At 49.1% G+C, this 23,045-nt stretch overlaps 1 protein-coding gene across 6 annotated transcripts in view; it reads right to left on the bottom strand.

The window, feature by feature from the left end:
* LOC118384575 (histone deacetylase 5-like) overlaps positions 1-23,045 on the bottom strand; it is a 90,867-nt gene that overhangs the window by 14,914 nt on the left and 52,908 nt on the right. For 4 of the 6 annotated variants that reach the window (XM_052518838.1, XM_052518835.1, XM_052518834.1 and 1 more), the window contains 10 exons: positions 18,150-18,430; positions 17,852-17,996; positions 17,492-17,600; positions 17,030-17,163; positions 14,540-14,671; positions 13,426-13,538; positions 6,422-6,541; positions 1,417-1,654; positions 1,082-1,287; positions 617-919 (listed from right to left, as the gene is read on the bottom strand). In XM_052518838.1, coding sequence (XP_052374798.1) covers positions 617-919; positions 1,082-1,287; positions 1,417-1,654; positions 6,422-6,541; positions 13,426-13,538; positions 14,540-14,671; positions 17,030-17,163; positions 17,492-17,600; positions 17,852-17,996; positions 18,150-18,398 — 1,749 coding nt within the window. In that variant the 5' untranslated portion in view covers positions 18,399-18,430. The remainder of the gene's footprint in view (positions 1-616; positions 920-1,081; positions 1,288-1,416; positions 1,655-6,421; positions 6,542-13,425; positions 13,539-14,539; positions 14,672-17,029; positions 17,164-17,491; positions 17,601-17,851; positions 17,997-18,149; positions 18,431-23,045) is intronic. The other 2 variants (XM_035771210.2, XM_052518837.1) reach the window with 2 other exon arrangements.

Here is a 23,045-nt window from a genome sequence, read left to right as displayed (position 1 = left end):
AAGAGGGGATACCCTTTTCTAAATCACCAGGCCCCCGCAAAACTCAATCCACCACTCGAACTGGGTGTCAACGCCAATCTATGTAGCCACATCGCTAATGATGACGTTCCTACCTTTTCAACTGCATAGCCTTTGCTACTGATCTTTTGGTAGGTCATTTCTGCAATCTACACCCCTCCCTGGAGTGATTGGTCATTCTAGACAGTTTCTTGCCATTAAGTCATAAAATGGCCCATTATAAGAGGTACAATGATGAATCAAGTCACTAGGTTTAGTCATCAGACAGACATCACCGGAACAGATTTGGGAAGGTCAACAACGAATGGGGTCTGAATATTCTTGCTGCACTGTTAGGAGCAAGTAACAAGCATTTCATTGCACCCGCTATAACACCAATAAACTTTGATTTGATTCCAGCAGAATTAATCAATCATAGTACAAGGAAAGACAAAACTCATGGTTTATAAATAAACAATTTGTACCTCCTATTGGCTCTCTGACTTTCTTACAGAAAGTCATCTTAGTGTTAAACTTGCAGGGCAATACATGTTTTTTTATCTCTCTATCAAAGTAAGATTAAAATGCAAAATGTCTTTTTTAAAAATTCAGTATTTACTTGGCCGTAAGGTACGCCCTCCTCATCACACTCCCTCAGCTCGATGGCCTCGTCTTCATCATCCTCTTCCTCCAGGTCGCTCTCTGTGCTCTCGCCCTTCAGGGGGGTCAGCAGGCGTTCTGAGGGGGGCGACGTCTCCCCCGACTCTTCCTTCTGGAGCCTCTGCTCCTGAGGACACCCCTCCCCCAGACACTCAGACTCCGCCCCCTCCTCCTGCATCTCCTGTGTCTCTGTGAGCTCCTCCTCAGTCTCCTCGGGGTGGGTGGGCGGTTGGCGAGGAAGCTCCACCCCTTTTGACAGAATCTGGTGTGGTTGACAGTTAGCAGTGTCTAACTCTCCCTGCCACATGTACAGTATACTACACCCCCCTCAATCCAGTCAAATGGCATAAAAAAAAGTATTGTAACCTACAAACACAACCATAACCTCTAATATTGTAGTAGTGTTCCTTGTGGCACCCCCTACCTTGTTGAGCTGGTACTGCTTCTGCTTCTCCAGGAAGTGCTGGTGCTGCTGCTGCATGACGAGCTGCTGCAGGGCCTGGGGGCTCTGGGGGAGGGGCGCAGACTGCGTGCGGCTCAGGGGCCGGTGGCGTGGTAGCTTATTCACCGTGCGCATACTGTTGGACACCCGCTCCCCCGTCACCAACGGCGACTGACCGTACATGGGGACTGGAGGGAGGAGGAGTCAGAGAGACGTATTTCAGAAGAGGCCGTATGTATTTGAATCTATATTTACCTGCAAGTAGGACGCTCTGCTGGCAGGGATATAAGAGTATAAATATATGTTGGTAGATGTACCTGAGAGGAGGGCACTCTGCTGGCGGGCCTGCTCCAGCAGGAGGACGTGTTGCAGTAGGGAGGAGTGACTGCTGTGGCTGTTGGGGGCCTGGGTGGAGTCTAAGTCGTGTTGCATCCCAGGTGGCAGGCATGATGCCGGCAGGGACGAGGTGCTGATAAACTTACCCGTCAGAGCCCCACCCTGACGCATGGTTTGGATGGCCTGCCTCTCCGCCTCCTGCAACAGCTTCTGATTGGCCTGAGGATGGAAGGGGGGTTAACTAAGTCAGAATGTCTACATCAGATGACAACTCTGGTTCAGGGGAGTGTGTGCTAGTTTCTATTTGACCTCAACTCAGTGGGATGGAGCAGGTTCAGGCAGTGTTTCTACGAGTACTTAAAGAAATATATATTAAAAGAAGCTATTTTTAGAACACAAGGCCCGCACTGGATTTTGTTTTTGCACATTTACCTTTATGCCAACAGTGACGGGTTCTGACTTCTAAACTTGAAATATTGTTAATCATCAAGTATCCTATGGAAAGGTGAAGGGCCACAGTCTGGTTGTTACACCAGAAATTAATGGTTATCTATAGGAGAAATGTATATGGTGGAGTCAATTAAGGTTGAATATGAGCCAGGGGCTTGGAATGTACTGAGTTATTAAGGAAAGGCAATCACATGGTTGTGGTCACTGATAAGGGTGGAGAGCTGTGGATTAGTGAGGAATTGGGGTCGAGGTCAGGTCAAGTCACAGTAAGGGAGAAGGAACAGTTTATTAACCACATCACTTAACTTCGAGCCGAGGAAAAAATATGTAATGTTTAGAGGGAAGGAGGAGACTTCACCTAAATTGAGGTACACACACACAGGTGGGAAGATGTCTGTCTGTTCAGCTGTCTGACTCATTGGGTGAAAACTTGATTTGAGGTTGTCATAGTTGTACGTGAGTTTTTCACTCTTAAATTAGAACCTAACAGCAGGTATGGCAAATTTATTATAACCATTATAGATAACAAAATCTTAATTGCTAAATTGCCACACACACACAGCAAAAAAAAGAAACGTCCTCTGTCAACTGCGTTTATTTTCAGCAAACTTAACATGTGTAAATATTTGTATCAACATAACAAGATTCAACAACTGAGACACATGTCTGAGGAACTTGTTCAGTTTGACTAACAGAAATTGAATAATGTGTCCCTGAACAAAGGGGGGGGGGGGTCAAAATCAAAAGTCAGTCAGTATCTGGTGTGGCCACCAGCTGCATTTAAGTACTGCAGTGCATCTCCTCCTCATGGACTGCACCAGATTTGCCAGTTCTTGCTGTGAGATGTGACCCCACTCTTCCACCAAGGCACCTGCAAGTTCCTGGACATTTCTGGGGGGAAATGGCCCTAGCCCTCACCCTCCGATCCAACAGGTCCCAGACGTGCTCAATGGGATTGAGATCCGGGCTCTTCACTGGCCATAGCAGAACACTGACATTCCTGTCTTGAAGAAAATCACGCACAGAACGAGCAGTATGGCTGGTGGCATTGTCATGCTGGAGGGTCATGTCAGGATGAGCCTGCAGGAAGGGTACCACATGAGGGAGGATGTCTTGCCTGTAATACACAGCGTTGAGATTGCCTGCAATGACAACAAGCTCAGTCCGATGATGCTGTGACACACCGCCCCAGACCATGACGGACCCTCCACGTCGATCCCGCTCCAGAGTACAGGCCTCAGTGTAATGCTCATTCCTTTGACGATAAACGCGAATCCGACCATCACCCCTGGTGAGACAAAACCGCGACTTGTCAGAGAAGAGCACTTTTTGACAGTCTTGTCTGGTCCAGCGACGGTGGGTTGTGCCCATAGGCAACGTTGTTGCTGGTGATGTCTGATGAGGACCTGCCTTACAACAGGCCTACAGCCATCAGTCCAGCCCCTCTCAGCTTATTGCGGACAGCCTGAGCACTGATGTAGGGATTGTGCATTTCTGGTGTAACTCCGGCAGTTGTTGTTGCCATCCTGTACCTGTCCCGCAGGTGTGATGTTCGGATGTACCGATCTTGTGCAGGTGTTCCGTCTCCCTGTAGCGCTGTCTTAGGCGTCTCACAGTACGGACATTGCAATTTATTGCCCTGGCAACATCAGCAGTCTTCATGCCTCCTTGCAGTATGCCAAAGGCACGTTCACGCAGATGAGCAGGGACCCTGGGCATCTTTCTTTTGGTGTGTTTCAGAGTCAGTAGAAAGGTCTCTTTAGTGTCCTAAATTTTCATACAGTGGGGCAAAAAAGTATTTAGTCAGCCACCAATTGTGCAAGTTCTCCCACTTAAAGATGAGGCCTGTAATTTATCATAGGTACACTTCAACTATGACAGACAAAATGAGAAAAATCACATTGTAGGATTTAAAAAAAAAAAATTAGCAAATTATGGTGGAAAAGAAGTATTTGGTCAATAACAAACGTTTCTCAATACTTTGTTATATACCCTTTGTTGGCAATGAGAGGTCAAACGTTTTCTGTAAGTCTTCACAAGGTTTTCACACACTGTTGCTGGTATTTTGGCCCATTCCTCCATGCAGATCTCCTCTAGACGAGTGACGTTTTGGGGCTGTTGCTGGGCAACACGGACTTTCAACTCCCTCCAAATATATTCTATGGGGTTGAGATCTGGAGACTGGCTAGGCCACTCCAGGACCTTGAAATGCTTCTTACGAAGCCATTCCTTCGTTGCCCGGGCGGTGTGTTTGGGATCATTGTCATGCTGAAAGACCCAGCCACGTTTCATCTTCAATGCCCTTGCTGATGGAAGGAGGTTTTCACTCAAAATCTCACAATACATGGCCCCATTCCTTCTTTCCTTTACACGGATCAGTCGTCCTGGTCCCTTTGCAGAAAAACAGCCCCCCCCCCCAAAGCATAATGTTTCCACCCCCATGCTTCACAGAAGGTATGGTGTTCTTTGGATGCAACTCAGCATTCTTTGTCCTCCAAACATGACGAATTGAGTTACCAAAAAATTATATTTTGGTTTCATCTGACCATATGACATTCTCCCAATCTTCTTCTGGATCACCCAAATGCTCTCTAGCAAACTTCAGGACGGGCCTGGACATGTACTGGCTTAAGCAGGGGCACACGTCTGGCACTGCAGGATTTGAGTCCCTGGCGGCGTAGTGGGTTACTGATGGTAGGCTTTGTTACGTTGGTCCCAGCTCTCTGCAGGTCATTCCCTTGGTCCCCCCCGTGTGGTTCTGGTATTTCTGCTCACCATTCTTGTGATTATTTTGCCCCCACAGGGTGAGATCTTGTGTGCAGCCCCAGATCGAGGGAGATTATCAGTGGTCTTGTATGTCTTCCATTTCCTAATAATTGCTCCCACAGTTGATTTCTTCAAACCAAGCTGCTTACCTATTGCAGATTCAGTCTTCCCAGCCTGGTGCAGGTCTACAATTTTGTTTCTGGTGTCCTTTGGTCTTGGCCATAGTGGAGTTTGGAGTGTGACTGAGGTTGTGGACAGATGTCTTTTATACTGATAACAAGTTCAAACAGGTGCCATTAATACAGGTAACGAGTGGAGGACAGAGGAGCCTCTTAAAGAAGTTACAGGTCTGTGAGAGCCAGAAATCTTGCTTGTAGGTGACCAAATACTTATTTTCCACCATAATTTGCAAAGAAATTAATTAAAAATCCTACAATGTGATTTTCTGGATTTTTTCCCCCTCATTTTGTCTGTCATAATTACAGGCCTCTCATCTTTTTAAGTGGGAGAACTTGCACAATTGGTGGCTGACAAAATACTTATTTGCCCCACTGTAACTGTGACCTTAATTGCCTACCACCTGTAAGCTGTTAGTCTTAATGACCGTTCCACAGGTGCATGTTGATTAATTGTTTACGATTCATTGAACAAGCATGGGAAACAGTGTTCAAACCCTTTACAATGAAGATCTGTCAAGTTATTTGGATTTTTAAGAATCATCTTTGAAAGACAGGGTTCTGAAAAAGGGACATTTATTTTTTTGCTGAGAGAGATACACATATATTATTTTTTGCTATTTAAAGTTAATTTATTGAAACCGTAATATCAACTATTGATATTATATTGTGGAACACAATCTTCAAAAAGCAACCTCAACAGTGGGGCTTGTAGAAACCTATGGCTGTGCAATGGCATAGCTTTGTTTTGTTATTTCAGCAGGCAAATTGCTCTTATTTCCCAAACCCTTATCACAATCAAGAGACATTTTATTGTAAAAAAAAAAAAACGAAATAATATAGAACAGAATATTTTTCCAAATGAAAACGTTTCCGGTACAAAGTGATCTCACGTCTGGAACAGTCATTCTCAGAGTGATCCTTTAAAAACGGGGCTCAATTTGGCGACGAGGTGAAATCATTTTTTCCGGGTTACAAACCAAAACCTATCTTATACAGACGTTCAATTTTGTTTATTCTGCCTGTTCTTTGGAATTTTCCAAATGGATTAACAATTCCATATTGAATACTGCATGGGGATGAATTACAGCCATGACATCTGTTTGGTGAGTAGGCCTAGGCGTAATGATTCTGATAAATGTTTAGGGCGGCTATAGCCTAGGCTAACCAATTCTAAATGGCATTCACAAAGTAGCATAAGTGGAAAATAGACAGGACAATCTTTCCAAAACTGCAGCGCTTGTTGTTGGAACATATTTCCCTACTTCAGCCCAGCAGTCCATTAAGAATTTGTGATAAAACTGTCGTCATTTGGCAAGGAATGAAGCTTGTGTATCCCATCAGTTAGATGCCTAACGGGAGCTTGTGTGTGTGTAGAGGGAGCGGTCGGAACACAACTGAGTGAGTGAGACGGAGGGGAAAGGGAATTTAGGGAGAAGAACTGTGTGATGCGTAGCTTGGTTTTCTTTTTGTTGTGCCCCGCAAATGACAACCTTCAAAACAACCTTTTGATTTCTGGTTAAAGATGGCGTCTGTTCGAGTACTCATGCCCATCCCTAGTTTCTAGTGTTCAGAATTTCGGTAGAGTACTCACGGTGAGGTGAGAGTTGGCTGGCAGGCCCAGGGAGATGTTAGGCAGCGAGGGGGACGTGTAGAGGCTCAGCGGACTGACTGTCCCATCAGCGTTAAGGGTCTGGTGGAGGGACCGCAGCTGCTGCACAGAAGAGGAAAAAGTGGTTTAGAGAGAGCGTGTGAGAGAGGGCGAGAGAGAGAGGAGCGAGAAAGAGCGTGTGAGAGGGCGAGAGACAGGAGCGAGCGAGAGAGAGAGGGCGAGAGAGAGAGAAGCGAGCAAGCAAGAGAGAGGAGCGAGAAAGAATCGAGAGAGGAGCGAGAGGAGCGGAGCGAGTGAGCGAGCGAACAAGAGAGGAGCGAGAGGGCGAGAGAGGGCGAGAGAGGAGCGAGAGGGCGAGCGAGCAAGAGAGAGGAGCGAGCGAGCGAGCAAGAGAGAGGAGCGAGCGAGCGAGCGAGAGAGAGGAGCGAGCGAGAGGAGCGAGCGAGAGAGAGGAGCGGAGCGAGAGGAGCGAGCGAGCAAGAGAGAGGAGCGAGCGAGCGAGCAAGAGAGGAGCGAGAGGAGCGAGCGAGCAAGAGAGAGGAGCGAGCAAGAGAGAGGAGCGAGCGAGCGAGCGAACAAGAGAGGAGCGAGAGGGCGAGAGAGGGCGAGAGAGGAGCGAGCGAGCAAGAGAGAGGAGCAAGCGAGCGAGCGAGCAAGAGAGGAGCGAGCGAGCGGAGCGAGCGAGCAAGAGAGAGGAGCGAGCGAGCGAGCGAGCGAGAGGAGCGAGCGAGAGGAGCGAGCGAGAGGAGCGAGCGAGCAAGAGAGAGGAGCGAGCGAGCGAGCGAGCAAGAGAGGAGCGAGCAAGAGAGAGGAGCGAGCAAGAGAGAGGAGCGAGCAAGAGAGAGGAGCGAGCAAGAGAGAGAGCGAGCAAGAGAGAGGAGCGAGCAAGAGAGAGGAGCGAGCAAGAGAGAGGAGCGAGCGAGCAAGAGAGAGGAGCGAGCGAGCGAGCAAGAGAGAGGAGCGAGCGAGCGAGCAAGAGAGAGGAGCGAGCGAGCGAGCGAGCAAGAGAGAGGAGCGAGCGAGCGAGCGAGCAAGAGAGAGAGGAGCGAGCGAGCAAGAGAGAGAGAGGAGCGAGCGAGCGAGCAAGAGAGAGGAGCGAGCGAGCGAGCGAGCAAGAGAGAGGAGCGAGCGAGCGAGCAAGAGAGAGGAGCGAGCGAGCGAGCAAGAGAGAGGAGCGAGCGAGCGAGCAGAGAGCGAGCGAGCGAGCAAGAGAGAGGAGCGAGCGAGCAAGAGAGAGGAGCGAGCGAGCAAGAGAGAGGAGCGAGCGAGCAAGAGAGAGGAGCGAGCGAGCGAGCGAGCAAGCAAGAGAGAGGAGCGAGCAAGAGAGAGGAGCGAGCAAGGAGCGAGCGAGCAAGAGAGAGGAGCGAGCGAGCGAGCGAGCAAGAGAGAGGAGCGAGCGAGCGAGCAAGAGAGAGAGCGAGCAAGAGAGAGGAGCGAGCGAGCAAGAGAGAGGAGCGAGCGAGCAAGAGAGAGGAGCGAGCGAGCAAGAGAGAGGAGCGAGCGAGCAAGAGAGAGGAGCGAGCGAGCAAGAGAGAGGAGCGAGCGAGCAAGAGAGAGGAGCGAGCGAGCAAGAGAGAGGAGCGAGCGAGCAAGAGAGAGGAGCGAGCGAGCAAGAGAGAGGAGCGAGCGAGCAAGAGAGAGGAGCGAGCGAGCAAGAGAGAGGAGCGAGCGAGCGAGCGAGCAAGAGAGAGGAGCGAGCAAGAGAGAGGAGCGAGCAAGAGAGAGGAGCGAGCAAGAGAGAGGAGCGAGCAAGAGAGAGGAGCAAGAAGAGAGAGGAGCAAGCAAGAGAGAGGAGCGAGCGAGCAAGAGAGAGGAGAGAGGAGCGAGCAAGCAAGAGAGAGGAGCGAGCGAGCAAGAGAGAGGAGAGAGCGAGCGAGCGAGCAAGAGAGAGGAGAGAGCGAGCGAGCGAGAGAGAGAGGAGGAGCGAGCAAGAGAGAGCAAGAGAGCGAGCAAGAGCGAGCGAGCGAGCGAGCAAGAGAGAGAGAGGAGCGAGCAAGAGAGAGGAGCGAGCGAGCGAGAGGAGCGAGAGAGAGGAGCGAGCGAGAGAGAGGAGAGGAGCGAGCGAAAGAGAGAGGAGCGAGCAAGAGAGGAGAGGAGCGAGCAAGAGAGAGGAGAGGAGCGAGCAAAGAGAGGAGAGGAGCGAGCAAAGAGAGAGAGAGGAGCGAGCAAGAGAGAGGAGCGAGCAAGAGAGAGAGAGGAGCGAGCAAGAGAGAGGAGGAGCGAGCAAGAGAGAGGAGCGAGCAAGAGAGGAGGAGCGAGCAAGAGAGGAGGAGCGAGCAAGAGAGAGGAGCGAGCAAGAAGAGGAGGAGCGAGCAAGAGAGAGGAGCGAGCAAGAGAGAGGAGCGAGCAAAGAGAGAGGAGCGAGCAAGAGAGAGGAGCGAGCAGCAAGAGAGAGGAGCGAGCAAGAGAGAGGAGCGAGCAAGAGAGGAGGAGCGAGCAAGAGAGAGGAGCGAGCAAGAGAGAGGAGCGAGCAAGAAGAGAGCGAGCGAGCAAGAGAGAGGAGCGAGCAAGAGAGAGGAGCGAGCGAGCAAGAGAGAGGAGCGAGCAAGAGAGAGGAGCGAAGCAAGAGAGAGAGGAGCGAGCAAAGAGAGGAGGAGCGAGCAAGAGAGAGGAGCGAGCAAGAGAGAGGAGCGAGCAAGAGAGAGGAGCGAGCAAGAGAGAGGAGCGAGCAAGAGAGAGGAGCGAGCAAGAGAGAGGAGCGAGCAAGAGAGAGGAGCGAGCAAGAGAGAGGAGCGAGCAAGAGAGAGGAGCGAGCAAGAGAGAGGAGCGAGCAAGAGAGAGGAGCGAGCAAGAGAGAGGAGCGAGCAAGAGAGAGGAGCGAGCAAGAGAGAGGAGCGAGCAAGAGAGAGGAGCGAGCAAGAGAGAGGAGCGAGCAAGAGAGAGGAGCGAGCAAGAGAGAGGAGCGAGCAAGAGAGAGGAGCGAGCAAGAGAGAGGAGGAGCGAGCAAGAGAGAGGAGCGAGCAAGAGAGAGAGGAGCGAGCAAGAGAGAGGAGCGAGCAAGAGAGAGGAGCGAGCAAGAGAGAGGAGCGAGCAAGAGAGAGGAGCGAGCAAGAGAGAGGAGCGAGCAAGAGAGAGGAGCGAGCAAGAGAGAGGAGCGAGCAAGAGAGAGGAGCGAGCAAGAGAGAGGAGCGAGCAAGAGAGAGGAGCGAGCAAGAGAGAGGAGCGAGCAAGAGAGAGGAGCGAGCAAGAGAGAGGAGCGAGCAAGAGAGAGGAGCGAGCAAGAGAGAGGAGCGAGCAAGAGAGAGGAGCGAGCAAGAGAGAGCGAGCGAGCAAGAGAGAGCGAGCGAGCAAGAGAGAGCGAGCGAGCAAGAGAGAGCGAGCGAGCAAGAGAGAGGAGCGAGCAAGAGAGAGGAAGAGAGAGGAAGAGAGAAACAGCGGAGGTATTTTCCAGAGAGGGAGAGTGAAGTCTTCCAGCTCACTAAAACATCCCATCAGTGCATGTATATTTAATCTACCCTAGCAACAACTAGAGAGAGGAAGAAAGGAATCCATCTTGTGTTCTATCTGACCCTCTGCAGTATAAACAGACAGGACAGGAGCTCTAACCAGTGTGACTCATTCTTTCAACTCGCACAACATTACTCTCCAAATGCCGCCGAGGCTTCCAGTTCCCTTTGAACAAACGGCTGTTATTTGATGTTTGTGCAGGTGTGCTAGCTAGTACCTTTTCTCACTTGCCATTTCGACTGCACCTGGCTAACACTGTACAGAAACTATTTCGGCTGTGTCTGAAATCGGTCTTGCCTACTACTTAATAAAAATACATACTGTTTACTAATAGCACTACATACTATTTAGAATGTACTGTTTAGTAAAAACGTATGCCGTAAGCAACGAATATCAACATACTGATCATCCATTTTATTTTTAATTTCACCTTTATTTAACCAGGTAGGCCAGTTGAGAACAAGTTCTTGTTTACAACTGCGACCTGGCCAAGATAAAGCAAAGCAGTGTGACAAACACAGTTACACATGGGATAAACAAACAGTCAATAACACAATAGAAAAGTCTATATACAGTGTGTGCAAATGGCGTAAGGAGGTAAGGCAATACATAGGCCATAGTAACAAAGTAATTACAATTTTGCAATTAAACATTGGCGTGAGATGTGCAGATGATGATGTACAAGTAGAAATACTGAAAAGAGCAAAAAAAAGTGAATAAAAACAATGTGTGGATGAGGGAGGTAGATTGGATGGGCTACTTACAGATGGGCTGTGTACAGCTGCAGCGATCGGTAAGCTGCTCAGATAGCTAATGCTTAAAGTTAGTGAGGGAGATATAAGTCTCCAACTGGAGTCATTGGAAGCAGAGAATTGGAAGGAAAGGCAGCCAAAGGAGGTGTTGGCTTTGGGGATGACCAGTGAGATATACCTGCTGGAGCGCATGCTAAGAGTGGGTGCTGCTATGGTGACCAGTGAGCTGAGATAAGGCGGGGCTTTACCTGGCAGAGACTTATAGATGACCTGGAGCCAGTGGGTCTGGTGACGAATGTGGCATACAGGTGGCAGTGGTTGGTGGTGACAAAACGGATGGCACTGTGATAGAAGGCTTTGTTGCGAAATAGGAAGCCGATTCTAGATTTAATTTTGGATTGGAGATGTTTAATCAGTCTGGAAGGAGAGTTTACAGTCTAGCCAGACACATAGGTATTTGTAGTTGTCCACATGTTCTAAGTCAGAACCGTCCAGAGTAGTGATGCAAGTTGGGAGGGAGGGTGTGGGCAGCGATCAGTTGAAGAGCATGCATTTAGTTTTACTAGCATTTAAGAGCAGTTGGAGGCCACGGAAGGAGAGTTGTATGGCGTTGAAGCTCGTCTGGAGGTTTGTTAATACAGTGTCCAAAGAAGGGCCAGATGTTTACAGAATGGTGTCGTCTGCGTAGAGGTGGATCGAGGAATCACCCGCATTATGAGAAGGCATCATAAAATGTTCGATCACCCTTGTTCCCCTGCCAGCCGTTCAATTTAGTAGAACATATTCTGATTATCAGCTGTTGTCAAACACACGTGCAAAAAGACAAGTCTCTTCCTCAATATTGTGCAGCGATTTTTACTCTATGAAAAGCCTAAATGATTATTACATCCTAGATTTTAAAGCACAATACAAAAAGCATACTATTTAGAATGCAATATGGGTATTCGGACACAGCCATATTTCTCCCTGCCTCAACTTTTTCTCAACAAGGGCCCGTCTCTTTTTCAGCTCCCCCCGGTGGGTGTCAGCCTTTTTCACAGGTTCTCACTGATAATGACGTTATCGGGGGAAGACTAACTCAACAGAAACACTATTTAAAAACAGGGAAAATAGGTTTTTAAGAAAGTCACCATGCATCTCAAATAAGGTGTTGATCCATATGGCAAACTGCCCTATTTGTTGTTAAAACCATGTCACACTCTCCTTTCTGTGTGCGTCTGACCATTTATCAGCCCGGATCTGCTGGGGCGGCGATGACGCAATAACGTTCTTGATGGGGGTGGCTATTTTGGAAAGTTGCACACAGCAGGCTAACAAGGCACTTGTTATGTCATCAGTGGTCGACTTTCTCCGCTTCAAGAGAAATGGCAGTAATCAAGTATTTTCAGGGAGGGGAGGGAAATTAAATGGTCTCAGAGATTGACGAATGCTTTTTAGTTTTGTTGCCCTACTTTTGGAGAGAAGAGAGAGGAAGTATTTTTGGGTGTTATAAAATGGCAAGGGGAAGATGGCTGTAAATTGAGTGTTGAGAGAGCTTTCTGAATGAGAGGACAAAATGCTCATTTGAGTTCAAATCATCAATCCTGTGTGAACACACACAATTCAATGATTTGTTCGACCAAATAAAAAACACATTTATCCATTAAAACACAGGTCTTCTAAAACAGATATTTGAAGAGGTAGACATGGAGAGTAAGACCGAGTACCTGAGGGCTTTAGTGTTCCAGCTACAGCTGTTCTGTAAGTAGCCTGACTACCAGGAAAAAACTCAAGTCCCAGGGACAAGAACTGGTAGTTCTGATCAGGTATGCTGCTATTTCATTGCAGAACATACTGTAAGGCAGCTAGGCCTATATTTATCTTACATGATGAACAATGGATCAGGTTTTATTATCAAAATGGAGGATCGCAGTCATTCAAAACACTATGGCTAGCTCGCTCTCCCTCCTACATCCTCCTTCTCATCTCTCTCGCTTTCTCTCCCTCAAGGTTAAGATGTTCCTGTGGCCACTTGATGCTCAGTGTGCATCAGACCAACCTTCCGCCCCCCCCTAGTCTACCCAAGCTTATTTTCAGGCCTTACTCACTGCAGTCAGCCACTATCCTCTCGCCCTAGTTTACAATTCAGCCAAGCACAATGACCATACACGCATAAAGAATAAGCTACTATTAGCCCTAAAGAACACAGTCTACCTAGTCATGTAACACTCCTCGTAAGTCCCCATTGCATTTGATCTATAACTAACAGCAGGGTTGATAAAAACTAAACCAAACCACCAGGTAGCCTAGTGGTTAGAGAGTTCAGCCAGTAACCGAAAGGTTGCTGGATCGAATCCCCGAGCTGACAAGGTAATAATCTGTTGTTCAGCCCCTGAGCTAGGCAGTTATCCCACTGTTCCCTGGGCACCGAAGACGTGGATGTCGATTAAGGCAACCCCCAATCACTCTGATTCAGAGGGGTAACTGGGTTAAATGGGGAAGACGCATTTCAGTTGAAGGCATTCAGTTGTACAATTGACTAGGTACCCCCTTACCCAATCAGAATGGGTTCCATTTGCATCTCTCGGTCTTACAACACTTTTTATACTAATGCTTCTAATGTGATGAGACATTTTATAAAACATGCACTCCGTTGGTCCCTGGTAGCTTTTGTCCAAGCAGTAGGTTATGGATTTTGCATGGTGTGTTATAAAAATGCATCAACACAGACAAACAGCAACACACATTTCAGGGGTTATTAAGTTCCATAGAAGGTAGAATTCCTCCCACAGCCCTCCCCTCTCTTACCTCTGCGTGGATGTTGGGGACAGATCCGCTGGAGCCGTTCTCCGCGATGGCGCTGTTGGAGCTGTTGGGCGAGCTGGGCCCGGAGCCAGGGGCACTGCTGCACATGGAGGACACTGCAATGACAATGGAACAGGCTACTCAGAGACAGAGAACCAACCCAGCATCCCAGGCAGACAGACACCACCGCCAAAACCCCTGTGTGATACAGCCTTTCTCCAAGCTTGCATCAAACTCTACAAATGTGTGAAGAGAAATGTCTAGGTTAAATCAGACTGTTTTCTATGAGTATACAGAAAGGTAGAAACAGAATAGACTATCATTGGTAACATATACATGGAAAAAGGACTTCCCAACGTTTGACTCTTTCAAGAGGCCAACATTTTTAGTCCCAATCCGAACGTTCCCAAAAACCCTGTTCTCTTTCTCCCTGCTCCACTGCCAGCTAACCCCCCCCCCCTCAAACCCATCCCCTTTTGTCCTATTCAAGCCTTATGTATTAATCTACATCCTACCCTATAGTCACTGCTATTTTTGTTTGTCTCCAATAAGCACCTAGATTTAGTCCCAGAAAAGCTTCTGCTTTCATTAGCAGATGAAACGGGCGAGTTAAATCAAAAGCCTCTATAAGCATAGCTTCTGTTGTGGTCTCGAGAACAACCAGCATTTATACGATCTCCTATGTTTACATAGTAGTTGCACGTGACATGGAAACGGCTAATAGGGCAAGCCCTTAAACCTAACATACGGTAGCTAGCTCCAGTACTAGGTCTGGAAAGGCACTGTGTGGCATGTGTATATAGCCAACCTGGCTAAGTGGGTTATGTAACTAGGTCCTTCTGGGAAATTAGCTTAAGTTGTAGAGTGCCGTGGCCCCTCCGGATGTCTACTTTTACCATCAGGCCAGTGTTGAAATGACTGTTTTATGTTAAGTAGGGTGTGACTTTAGATGGTTTATGGTTCACCCAACTGGATGCTTCTCACTGGGGTTGGTTTACAACTATGAAATGGCACAGGGTGTGGAATTCCAGTTGAAGGGTGTACAATTTATTTGTATGCGAGTATGTAAATGCATAATGGAAGAGTGCGTAAATGCATGGTGTGTGTGTGCTCTCACCAGAGATCTCGATGGCTCTCTTTTTGAAGGTGCTTATCACTGTCCCGTCCTTCCTCCTCAGCAGAGGACTGCTCCGCCTCTCAGCTACCTTCTGTTTTAACCGCGAACGCACCTTCAGATTGGGCTCGGAGGCTGTCGGAGAGAGATGGGAGAGAGCGAGCGACAGGAGAGCGTGCGAGCGAGCGAGAAAGCGACAGGAGAGCGAGCGAGCGAGCGAGAAAGCGACAGGAGAGCGAGCGAGCGAGCGAGCGAGAAAGCGACAGGAGAGCGAGCGAGCGAGCGACAGGAGAGCGAGCGAGCGAGCGACAGGAGAGCGAGCGAGAGAGCGACAGGAGAGCGAGCGAGCGAGAAAGCGAGCGAGAAAGCGACAGGAGAGCGAGCGAGCGAGAAAGCGACAGGAGAGCGAGCGAGCAAGCGAGCGAGAAAGCGACAGGAGAGCGAGCGAGAGAGCGACAGGAGAGCGAGCGAGCGAGAAAGCGAGCGAGAAAGCGACAGGAGAGCGAGCGAGAAAGCGACAGGAGAGCGAGCGAGAAAGCGACAGGAGAGCGTGCGAGAAAGCGACAGGAGAGCGTGCGAGCGAGCGAGAAAGCGACAGGAGAGCGAGCGAGAAAGCGACAGGAGAGCGTGCGAGAAAGCGACAGGAGAGCGTGCGAGCGAGCGAGAAAGCGACAGGAGAGCGTGCGAGCGAGCGAGAAAGCGACAGGAGAGCGTGCGAGCGAGCGAGAAAGCGACAGGAGAGCGTGCGAGCGAGCGAGAAAGCGACAGGAGAGCGTGCGAGCGAGCGAGAAAGCGACAGGAGAGCGTGCGAGCGAGCGAGAAAGCGACAGGAGAGCGAGCGAGCGAGAAAGCGACAGGAGAGCGAGCGAGCGAGAAAGCGACAGGAGAGCGAGCGAGCGAGAAAGCGACAGGAGAGCGAGCGAGCGAGAAAGCGACAGGAGAGCGAGCGAGCGAGAAAGCGACAGGAGAGCGAGCGAGCGAGAAAGCGACAGGAGAGCGAGCGAGCGAGAAAGCGACAGGAGAGCGAGCGAGCGAGAAAGCGACAGGAGAGCGAGCGAGCGAGAAAGCGACAGGAGAGCGAGCGAGCGAGAAAGCGACAGGAGAGCGAGCGAGCGAGAAAGCGACAGGAGAGCGAGCGAGAAAGCGACAGGAGAGCGAGCGAGCGAGCGAGAAAGCGACAGGAGAGCGAGCGAGCGAGCGAGAAAGCGACAGGAGAGCGAGCGAGCGAGCGAGAAAGCGACAGGAGAGCGTGCGAGCGAGCGAGAAAGCGACAGGAGAGCGAGCGAGCGAGCGAGAAAGCGACAGGAGAGCGAGCGAGCGAGCGAGAAAGCGACAGGAGAGCGAGCGAGCGAGCGAGAAAGCGACAGGAGAGCGAGCGAGCGAGAAAGCGACAGGAGAGCGAGCGAGCGAGAAAGCGACAGGAGAGCGAGCGAGCGAGAAAGCGACAGGAGAGCGAGCGAGCGAGAAAGCGACAGGAGAGCGAGCGAGCGAGAAAGCGACAGGAGAGCGAGCGAGAAAGCGACAGGAGAGCGAGCGAGAAAGCGACAGGAGAGCGAGCGAGAAAGCGACAGGAGAGCGAGCGAGAAAGCGAGAAAGCAACAGGAGAGCGAGCGAGAAAGCGAGAAAGCAACAGGAAAGAGAGAAAGTAGTGAGTTTAAAATCAAAAAGACATACAACAGAAACCATAAACAAACAGCTCATATCCAAAAGTACTATGGACGGCTCCAAATGAGGATATTTATATATCTTATTGACTAGGGACACTAAGACTGAAATAAATGTCCATTTGCAACTAACCCCTCCTTCACGCAACTGCTTTTTCAGCCCATTGTTGATGCAATGAACGACAGACCAAATTAGACTAATGGAAGTAAATAAAGCAGAGATTGGACCCCAGGAAGAATACCTGCTGCTTTGGCAAAAGTTAATGGGGATCCAAATGAACCAATATGGAGGGAGGGGGAAAATAAAAATAGGAATTGGGGCAATTAAGCAAAAGCCCCGGGTTTCATTTAATTAGCATCCAATAGCGGTGCTTTCCACTGGTCATAAGTCCCAGTAAGCACAAGCTAACAAGTCTATGGAAACAATACCAAACAACAAGCAACATAATTAGATACATGGGATCCTTCAGGATATAGACACAGCAAGCATATATTTAAGCATGTGTCAGCTTCTCAGACCCAGATTAAGTTTACTGCTGGACTAAAACACGTTCACTGGAAAGCCTCCAATCTCCATTTCGTGAACCACCCCATCGGCTTGTCTGTGGGTGGGCTTAATTATCTACATGAGTGAGTGTGTATGTATGTAGCTATTGCCCACCAGTCTTCACAAACACTGCTGCGGTGACTCATACCAGAAAAGGAGAAACACTAAATGCACACACACACACACACACACACACACACACACACACACACACACACACACACACACAGGTGCTTCAAAGTAATGCAGACATGCAACCACACACACAGTGCATCCACTCACCAGTTTTCCGGAGAGGGAAATCGTCCCTGCCCTCGTAGGACCCCAGTAGTGGGGGCAGTTTGTAGGAGGGCGGCGTTCCCAGAGTGTTACTCTGAGGGGGGGAGTTGGGGTCCAGAGAGGTGTGGTGGGCCCCCCTGATGAAGCCATAACAGTTAAGATACCAGTATCAGTTGATACTACTTGTGGTGTAGACAAGACATTCGCTGACTAGATTAAAACCTCTATCCATTTGGCATGACACCCGCTGAGGAAGGTAAACAAGACATACCACTCTTTGGAGTGAAGTATTTTTAACAGTTCACTCCGGGTCAATGCATCAGTGTAGGAGCTCTAAGATTCCTAGCAAAGGTATAGCCCTTCCTCCATATTCATTAACCAGTAACTTCCATGGCTCTTGGCCAGTCTGCCAGCTAACGTTAGCCAGCCTCAGAACTCAAATTAGATGTTGATGGTTAGGCTCACCAGCATTTCTGGGGGAAGGAATGGTTTAGTCCGCCAGGTGTGCCAGGCTCTTTTTTGTTCAGGAGGAACTCCTGGAGCTTCAGCTTCACCTCCGTACTGGCAATGGCACCTTCCGGAACAAACCATCACAACACAAAGCTATTATAACGCTAACAAAGACCAACAGCTATGGAGTAGGAGGATCTAGAGGATAGGAGGATATATTGCTCTAAACTAGAGCAATAACAGCAGCACTGTATCACTAAGTAAAAGTGTGATTGAAATATACAGTAGATATGTCATCTGTTTTCACTTCCTGAAAGCTTCTCCTCATACACCAGATATATACTGCTCAGTGTGTGACTTCTGTGTACTACTCACTCTCTTTGCCCTTCTCCTTGTTACGTAGCATGAGCAGCTGCTGCTCCAGCCTCTGTTTCTCCAGCTCCTCATGCCTCTGCTGCTCCAGCTTCCTCTTCTGCTCCAGCTCCTGCTGCCGCTTAGCCGCCAGGATCTCCTGCTGCTGCTGCAGCGACGCCAGGGGGAAGGAAAGCCAGAGAGAGGGGATGTCAAATGAAGCTCAAACTGACCGGTCCAGTGGCGTGTGGCTAAAGACGTTTCTAACCCCACCTCTTGCCCCCCCCCACCCACCAGCCTTCCTAAAGCGGATCCCCGTTACCTTCAGGTGCTCCTGCAGCTGTACCTCATGCTGACGTGTCAGCACCTCATGCTGCTTCTGGAACTCAGCGAAGAGGAGCTGTTTCTGAAGCTCCTGCTGCTGCTTGAGGAGGAGCAGTTCATGCTGCAGTTGCTGCTCCCTCATGGCTGGGTCCACTCCTCCACCCAGGGGTCCCAGCCTGGGATCCGTCCTCAGGTCCACGGGACCACCTCCAACACCCTGCTCACTGCCGCCCACAGGGCTCTGCATCCCCGAGGGGAGAGTTGTCTTCACCTCCACAGCTAGATGGAGGAAGGGGTGGAGAGCAGAGAGAGTGGGAAGGAGACAGAAGGAAATGAAGAGTGAAGGAGGGCAAAAAGAGAGAAGCGAGGTTGACAGGGGAAAGGAGAGGAGCAGACAAAGAAGAAAATAGTTTGTTAAATGGTGGTCAAATAAAGACAAAGTGCAACAGTTTAATATAGGCTTTTTTTCACCAATCAGAAACCAAACATCTTCAACAGATACTGCTGAAACGGTGAGGTTAAAGTTCAAGGGCTGAGAAGTAATTCCCTTTGATCGTCAAACTGTAAGCTAAATGTCATTTCTAATATAATACATATGTATTTTAGCCATGTGGCTTGGCACAGATCTACTGTATCTCACTGAGTGAAGTCAACAAGGGCACAATGAGTAGGTTAGGAGAGACATTCATTGCAGTGACAACCATTTTCTATAAATGACAAATATGTCCCATCTAATAGACACCCTGGCAACTGACCCGGTCCATCTTTCAGTGTATAGCTGCTTTCAGAAATCAGACCAGGAGTTCAATAATGTTTGGCATGCTAGCGCTCTCTGGGGCCATTGCATAATTCCACCACGATGACAGAGTTCAGTGGAGTTGGACAAACTACTGTTGTGCAGTACACACAGCAGGAGGAATAACGTTTGGGGCCTGTTCTTCTCTCTGCTGGCAAAAGTTGGAAGGGTGCATATGTTGTATTTAGAACACTTAAGAGTGTTTAAGTGTACTATTTTAAAAGTATGATTCCACAGAAGTGTGTGAGTGCTTATGTAGTTACTGAACAACTCATCACAGTATATACACGTTTATACAGGACATACTTAAATGACTGAAGGAGCGTCTTGGAGTGTTTCCGTGCGACTGTTAGTGTTACGCAGAGTCATCACTTCATCAGCTGATGAATCAATCATGGTTTACTAGTTATTCATTTTGTATGGCACATGTTATCGCCATGGATTACAAGGAATCCATCTGTCTGTATCACGCTAGGTAACTCTATACTAGTGTGTCGGTGTATGCATTTTGCTCAATAGGAGACAGTATTGAACGGTAGGGATGGGAGCAGACCTTGCTAAAAATAGCCAAGGTGACAATCGATACAGAGAGAGCACACCATTATATAACCTGGGAGGACCACGGTAGGCAGGGCCAAGACCGGGACGAGGGCAGAGCCAAGACCGGGACGAGGGCAGAGCCAAGACCGGGACGAGGGCAGAGCCAAGACCGGGACGAGGGCAGAGCCAGGGCACTCTACGACACTCCGGGAGCTTTGTCTCTTATACATTAAGCACAGAGCTGGCAACGACGCACAGCATCCCAAAGCCACTGGCAAGCGCTGCTGCCAAACAGACAAGCACAGCCACCTGGCATGCACAGCCACCTGGCAAGCATGGCAAGCACAGCCACCTGGCAAGCATGGCAAGCACAGCCACCTGGCAAGCACAGCCACCTGGCAAGCATGGCAAGCACAGCCACCTGGCAAGCATGGCAAGCACAGCCACCTGGCAAGCACAGCCACCTGGCAAGCACAGCCACCTGGCAAGCACAGCCACCTGGCAAGCACAGCCACCTGGCAAGCACAGCCACCTGGCAAGCACAGCCACCTGGCAAGCACAGCCACCTGGCAAGCACAGCCACCTGGCAAGCACAGCCACCTGGCAAGCACAGCCACCTGGCAAGCACAGCCACTCTACGGTTTTCGACCTCCCCTTAAAAATCGGCAGGGAAATCAGGGATTGGAAGGGGCTATTATGTGCCAAAAGTTGGCTTCCAATAGACCTGACAGTTTCCACCAACCATTTGTTTCACCTTTCATTAACCCTCAATGGCCACAAGGCTTGACATTGGTGCAGGGTCAGAACTGAGTAAGACAAGACGCTGTAAGGTTTAACATCTCAAACAAATGCAGAAAAAAAAACAATGGAAAAGATTAGTGGGCAGGCAGAGAAACACTCAGTCTGCAACAATGGTCAAGGGTAAAGAGGTTGACTGCCGCCAGTGAATTGGTGGATGTAGAGTATTTGATCCCAGCTGCAGACTAGGACCTAATGAGAAGGCACCGATTCAGTGTCACAGATGGTTAAGTCACTCAGTGACCAGATAATGAGAGAGAAGAGAGAGGCTAACTCCTGTGGAAAAAATAAATGGGAGACTGAGGGAGCAGCTAGCACTAGCTGAAAAGCACAAGCACTGCTTTGTGAGTTTGATTCTGAATGCAATGGCATCTATGAGTGGACCTCTAAGCCCGGAGAACTAAACCAGTTATTTTTCCAGTTGCATGTCGTTGAAGATATATATATAAAAAATATATAATCTATAAAAAGTAATCTAGGGTCAGATAAGGCTGGAAATTGCCAGGGACATTCACAACACTTAGGTGCTGATAAGTATTGTCATTCTCACGATATACACTGCTCATAAAAATAAAGGGAACACTTAAACAACACAATGTAACTCCGAGTCAATCACACTTCTGTGAAATCAAACTGTCCATTAAGGAAGCAACACTGATTGACAATATATTTCACATGCTGTTGTGCAAATGCAATAGACAACAGGTGGAAATAGGCAATTAGCAAGACACCCCCAATAAAGGAGTGGTTCTGCAGGTGGGGACCACAGACCACTTCTCAGTTCCTATGCTTCCTGGCTGATGTTTTCGTCACTTTTGAATGCTGGCAGTGCTTTCACTCTAGTGGTAGCATGAGACATGTGGGTTGTGGACTCCAAGTGGCTCAGGTAGTGCAGTTCATCCAGGATGGGACATCAATGCGAGCTGTGGCAAGAAGGTTTGCTGTGTGTCAGCATAGTGTCCAGAGTATGGAGGCGCTACCAGGAGACAGGCCAGTACATCAGGAGACGTGGAGGAGGCCGTAGGAGGGCAACAACCCAGCAGCAGGACCGCTACCTCCGCCTTTGTGCAAGGAGGAGCAGGAGGAGCACTGCCAGAGCCCTGCAAAATGACCTCCAGCAGGCCGCAAATGTGCATGTGTCTGCTCAAACGGTCAGAAACAGACTCCATGAGGGTGGTATATGATGGCCCGACGTCCACAGTTGGGGGTTGTGCTTACAGCCCAACACCGTGCAGGACGTTTGGCATTTGCCAGAGAACACCAAGATTGGCAAATTCGCTACTGGCGCCCTGTCCTCTTCACAGATGAAAGCAGGTTCACACTGAGCACATGTGACAGACGTGCCAGAGTCTGGAGACGCCGTGGAGAACGTTCTGCTGCCTGCAACATCCTCCAGCATGACCGGTTTGGCGGTGGGTCAGTCATGATGTGGCATTTCTTTGGTGGGCCGCACAGCCCTCCATGTGCTCGCCAGAGGTAGCCCGACTGCCATTAGGTACCGAAATGAGATCCTCAGACCCCTTGTAAGACCATATGCTGGTGCGGTTGGCCCTGGGTTCCTCCTAATGCAAGACAATGCTAGACCTCATGTGGCTGAAGTGTGTCAGCAGTTCCTGCAAGAGGAAGGCATTGATGCTATGGACTGGCCCGCCCATTCCCCAGACCTGAATCCAATTGAGCACATCATGTCTCGCTCCATCCACCAACGCCACGTTGCACCACAGACTGTCCAGGAGTTGGCGGATGCTGGGAGGTCCCTCAGGAGACCATCTGCCACCTCATCAAGAGCATGCCCAGGCATTGTAGGGAGGTCATACAGTCACGTGGAGGCCACACACACACTACTGAGCCCCATTTTGACTTGTTTTAAGGACATTACATCAAAGTTGGATCAGCCTGTGGTGTGGTTTTCCACTTTAATTTTGAGTGTGACTCCAAATCCAGACCTCCATGGGTAGATACATTTGATTTCCATTGATCATTTTTGTGTGATTTTGTTGGCAGCACATTCAACTATGTAAAGAAAAAAGTATTTAATAAGAATATTTCATTCATTCAGATCTAGGATGTGTTATTTTAGTGTTCCCTTTATTTTTTTGAGCTATATATATATATAAACATAATGCTCACTCATGATTTAATCCTAGATTAGACCTAATCTAGAGTTTGTAACTAGCTTTATAATTAAACTGACGTTTTGCACCATTTACTTTTTAAAGACTAGATTAATAAATCACTAAACTATAGGAGTGTTCATAAATCCAATCTGGAGTGCCAGAGTATGCACTCTGGGCAATCAGAAATCCAATCTGGAGTGCCAGAGTATGCACTCTGGGCAATCAGAAATCCAATCTGGAGTGCCAGAGTATGCACTCTGGGCAATCAGAAATCCAATCTGGAGTGCCAGAGTATGCACTCTGGGCAATCAGAAATCCAATCTGGAGTGCCAGAGTATGCACTCTGGGCAATCAGAAATCCAATCTGGAGTGCCAGAGTATGCACTCTGTCTTGTCAATCAGAAATTCAGAGCGTTTCACTCTCGGAGCATCCAGAGCACACACTGGACGCTCTGGCCGAGGAGTAGGGTTGATCAGAGGTGCTAACAGAGCTGGTTAGGCTGTTTTCATGTTGTTATCTAAAGCGTTGGTGACTGTGCTGCTGGCAAAAATGTAATTATGCTTTTTGCCCACGTTTACAGACACCGGCTATATTCAAATCAAATCCAATTTTATTTGTCACATACACATGGTTAGCAGATGT

This window comes from Oncorhynchus keta, chromosome 5 (assembly GCF_023373465.1).
Source record: "Oncorhynchus keta strain PuntledgeMale-10-30-2019 chromosome 5, Oket_V2, whole genome shotgun sequence".
Lineage (NCBI taxonomy): Eukaryota > Metazoa > Chordata > Actinopteri > Salmoniformes > Salmonidae > Oncorhynchus > Oncorhynchus keta.
Note: the sequence above shows the minus strand (reverse complement) of the source record. Positions and strands in the feature narration are given on the sequence as shown.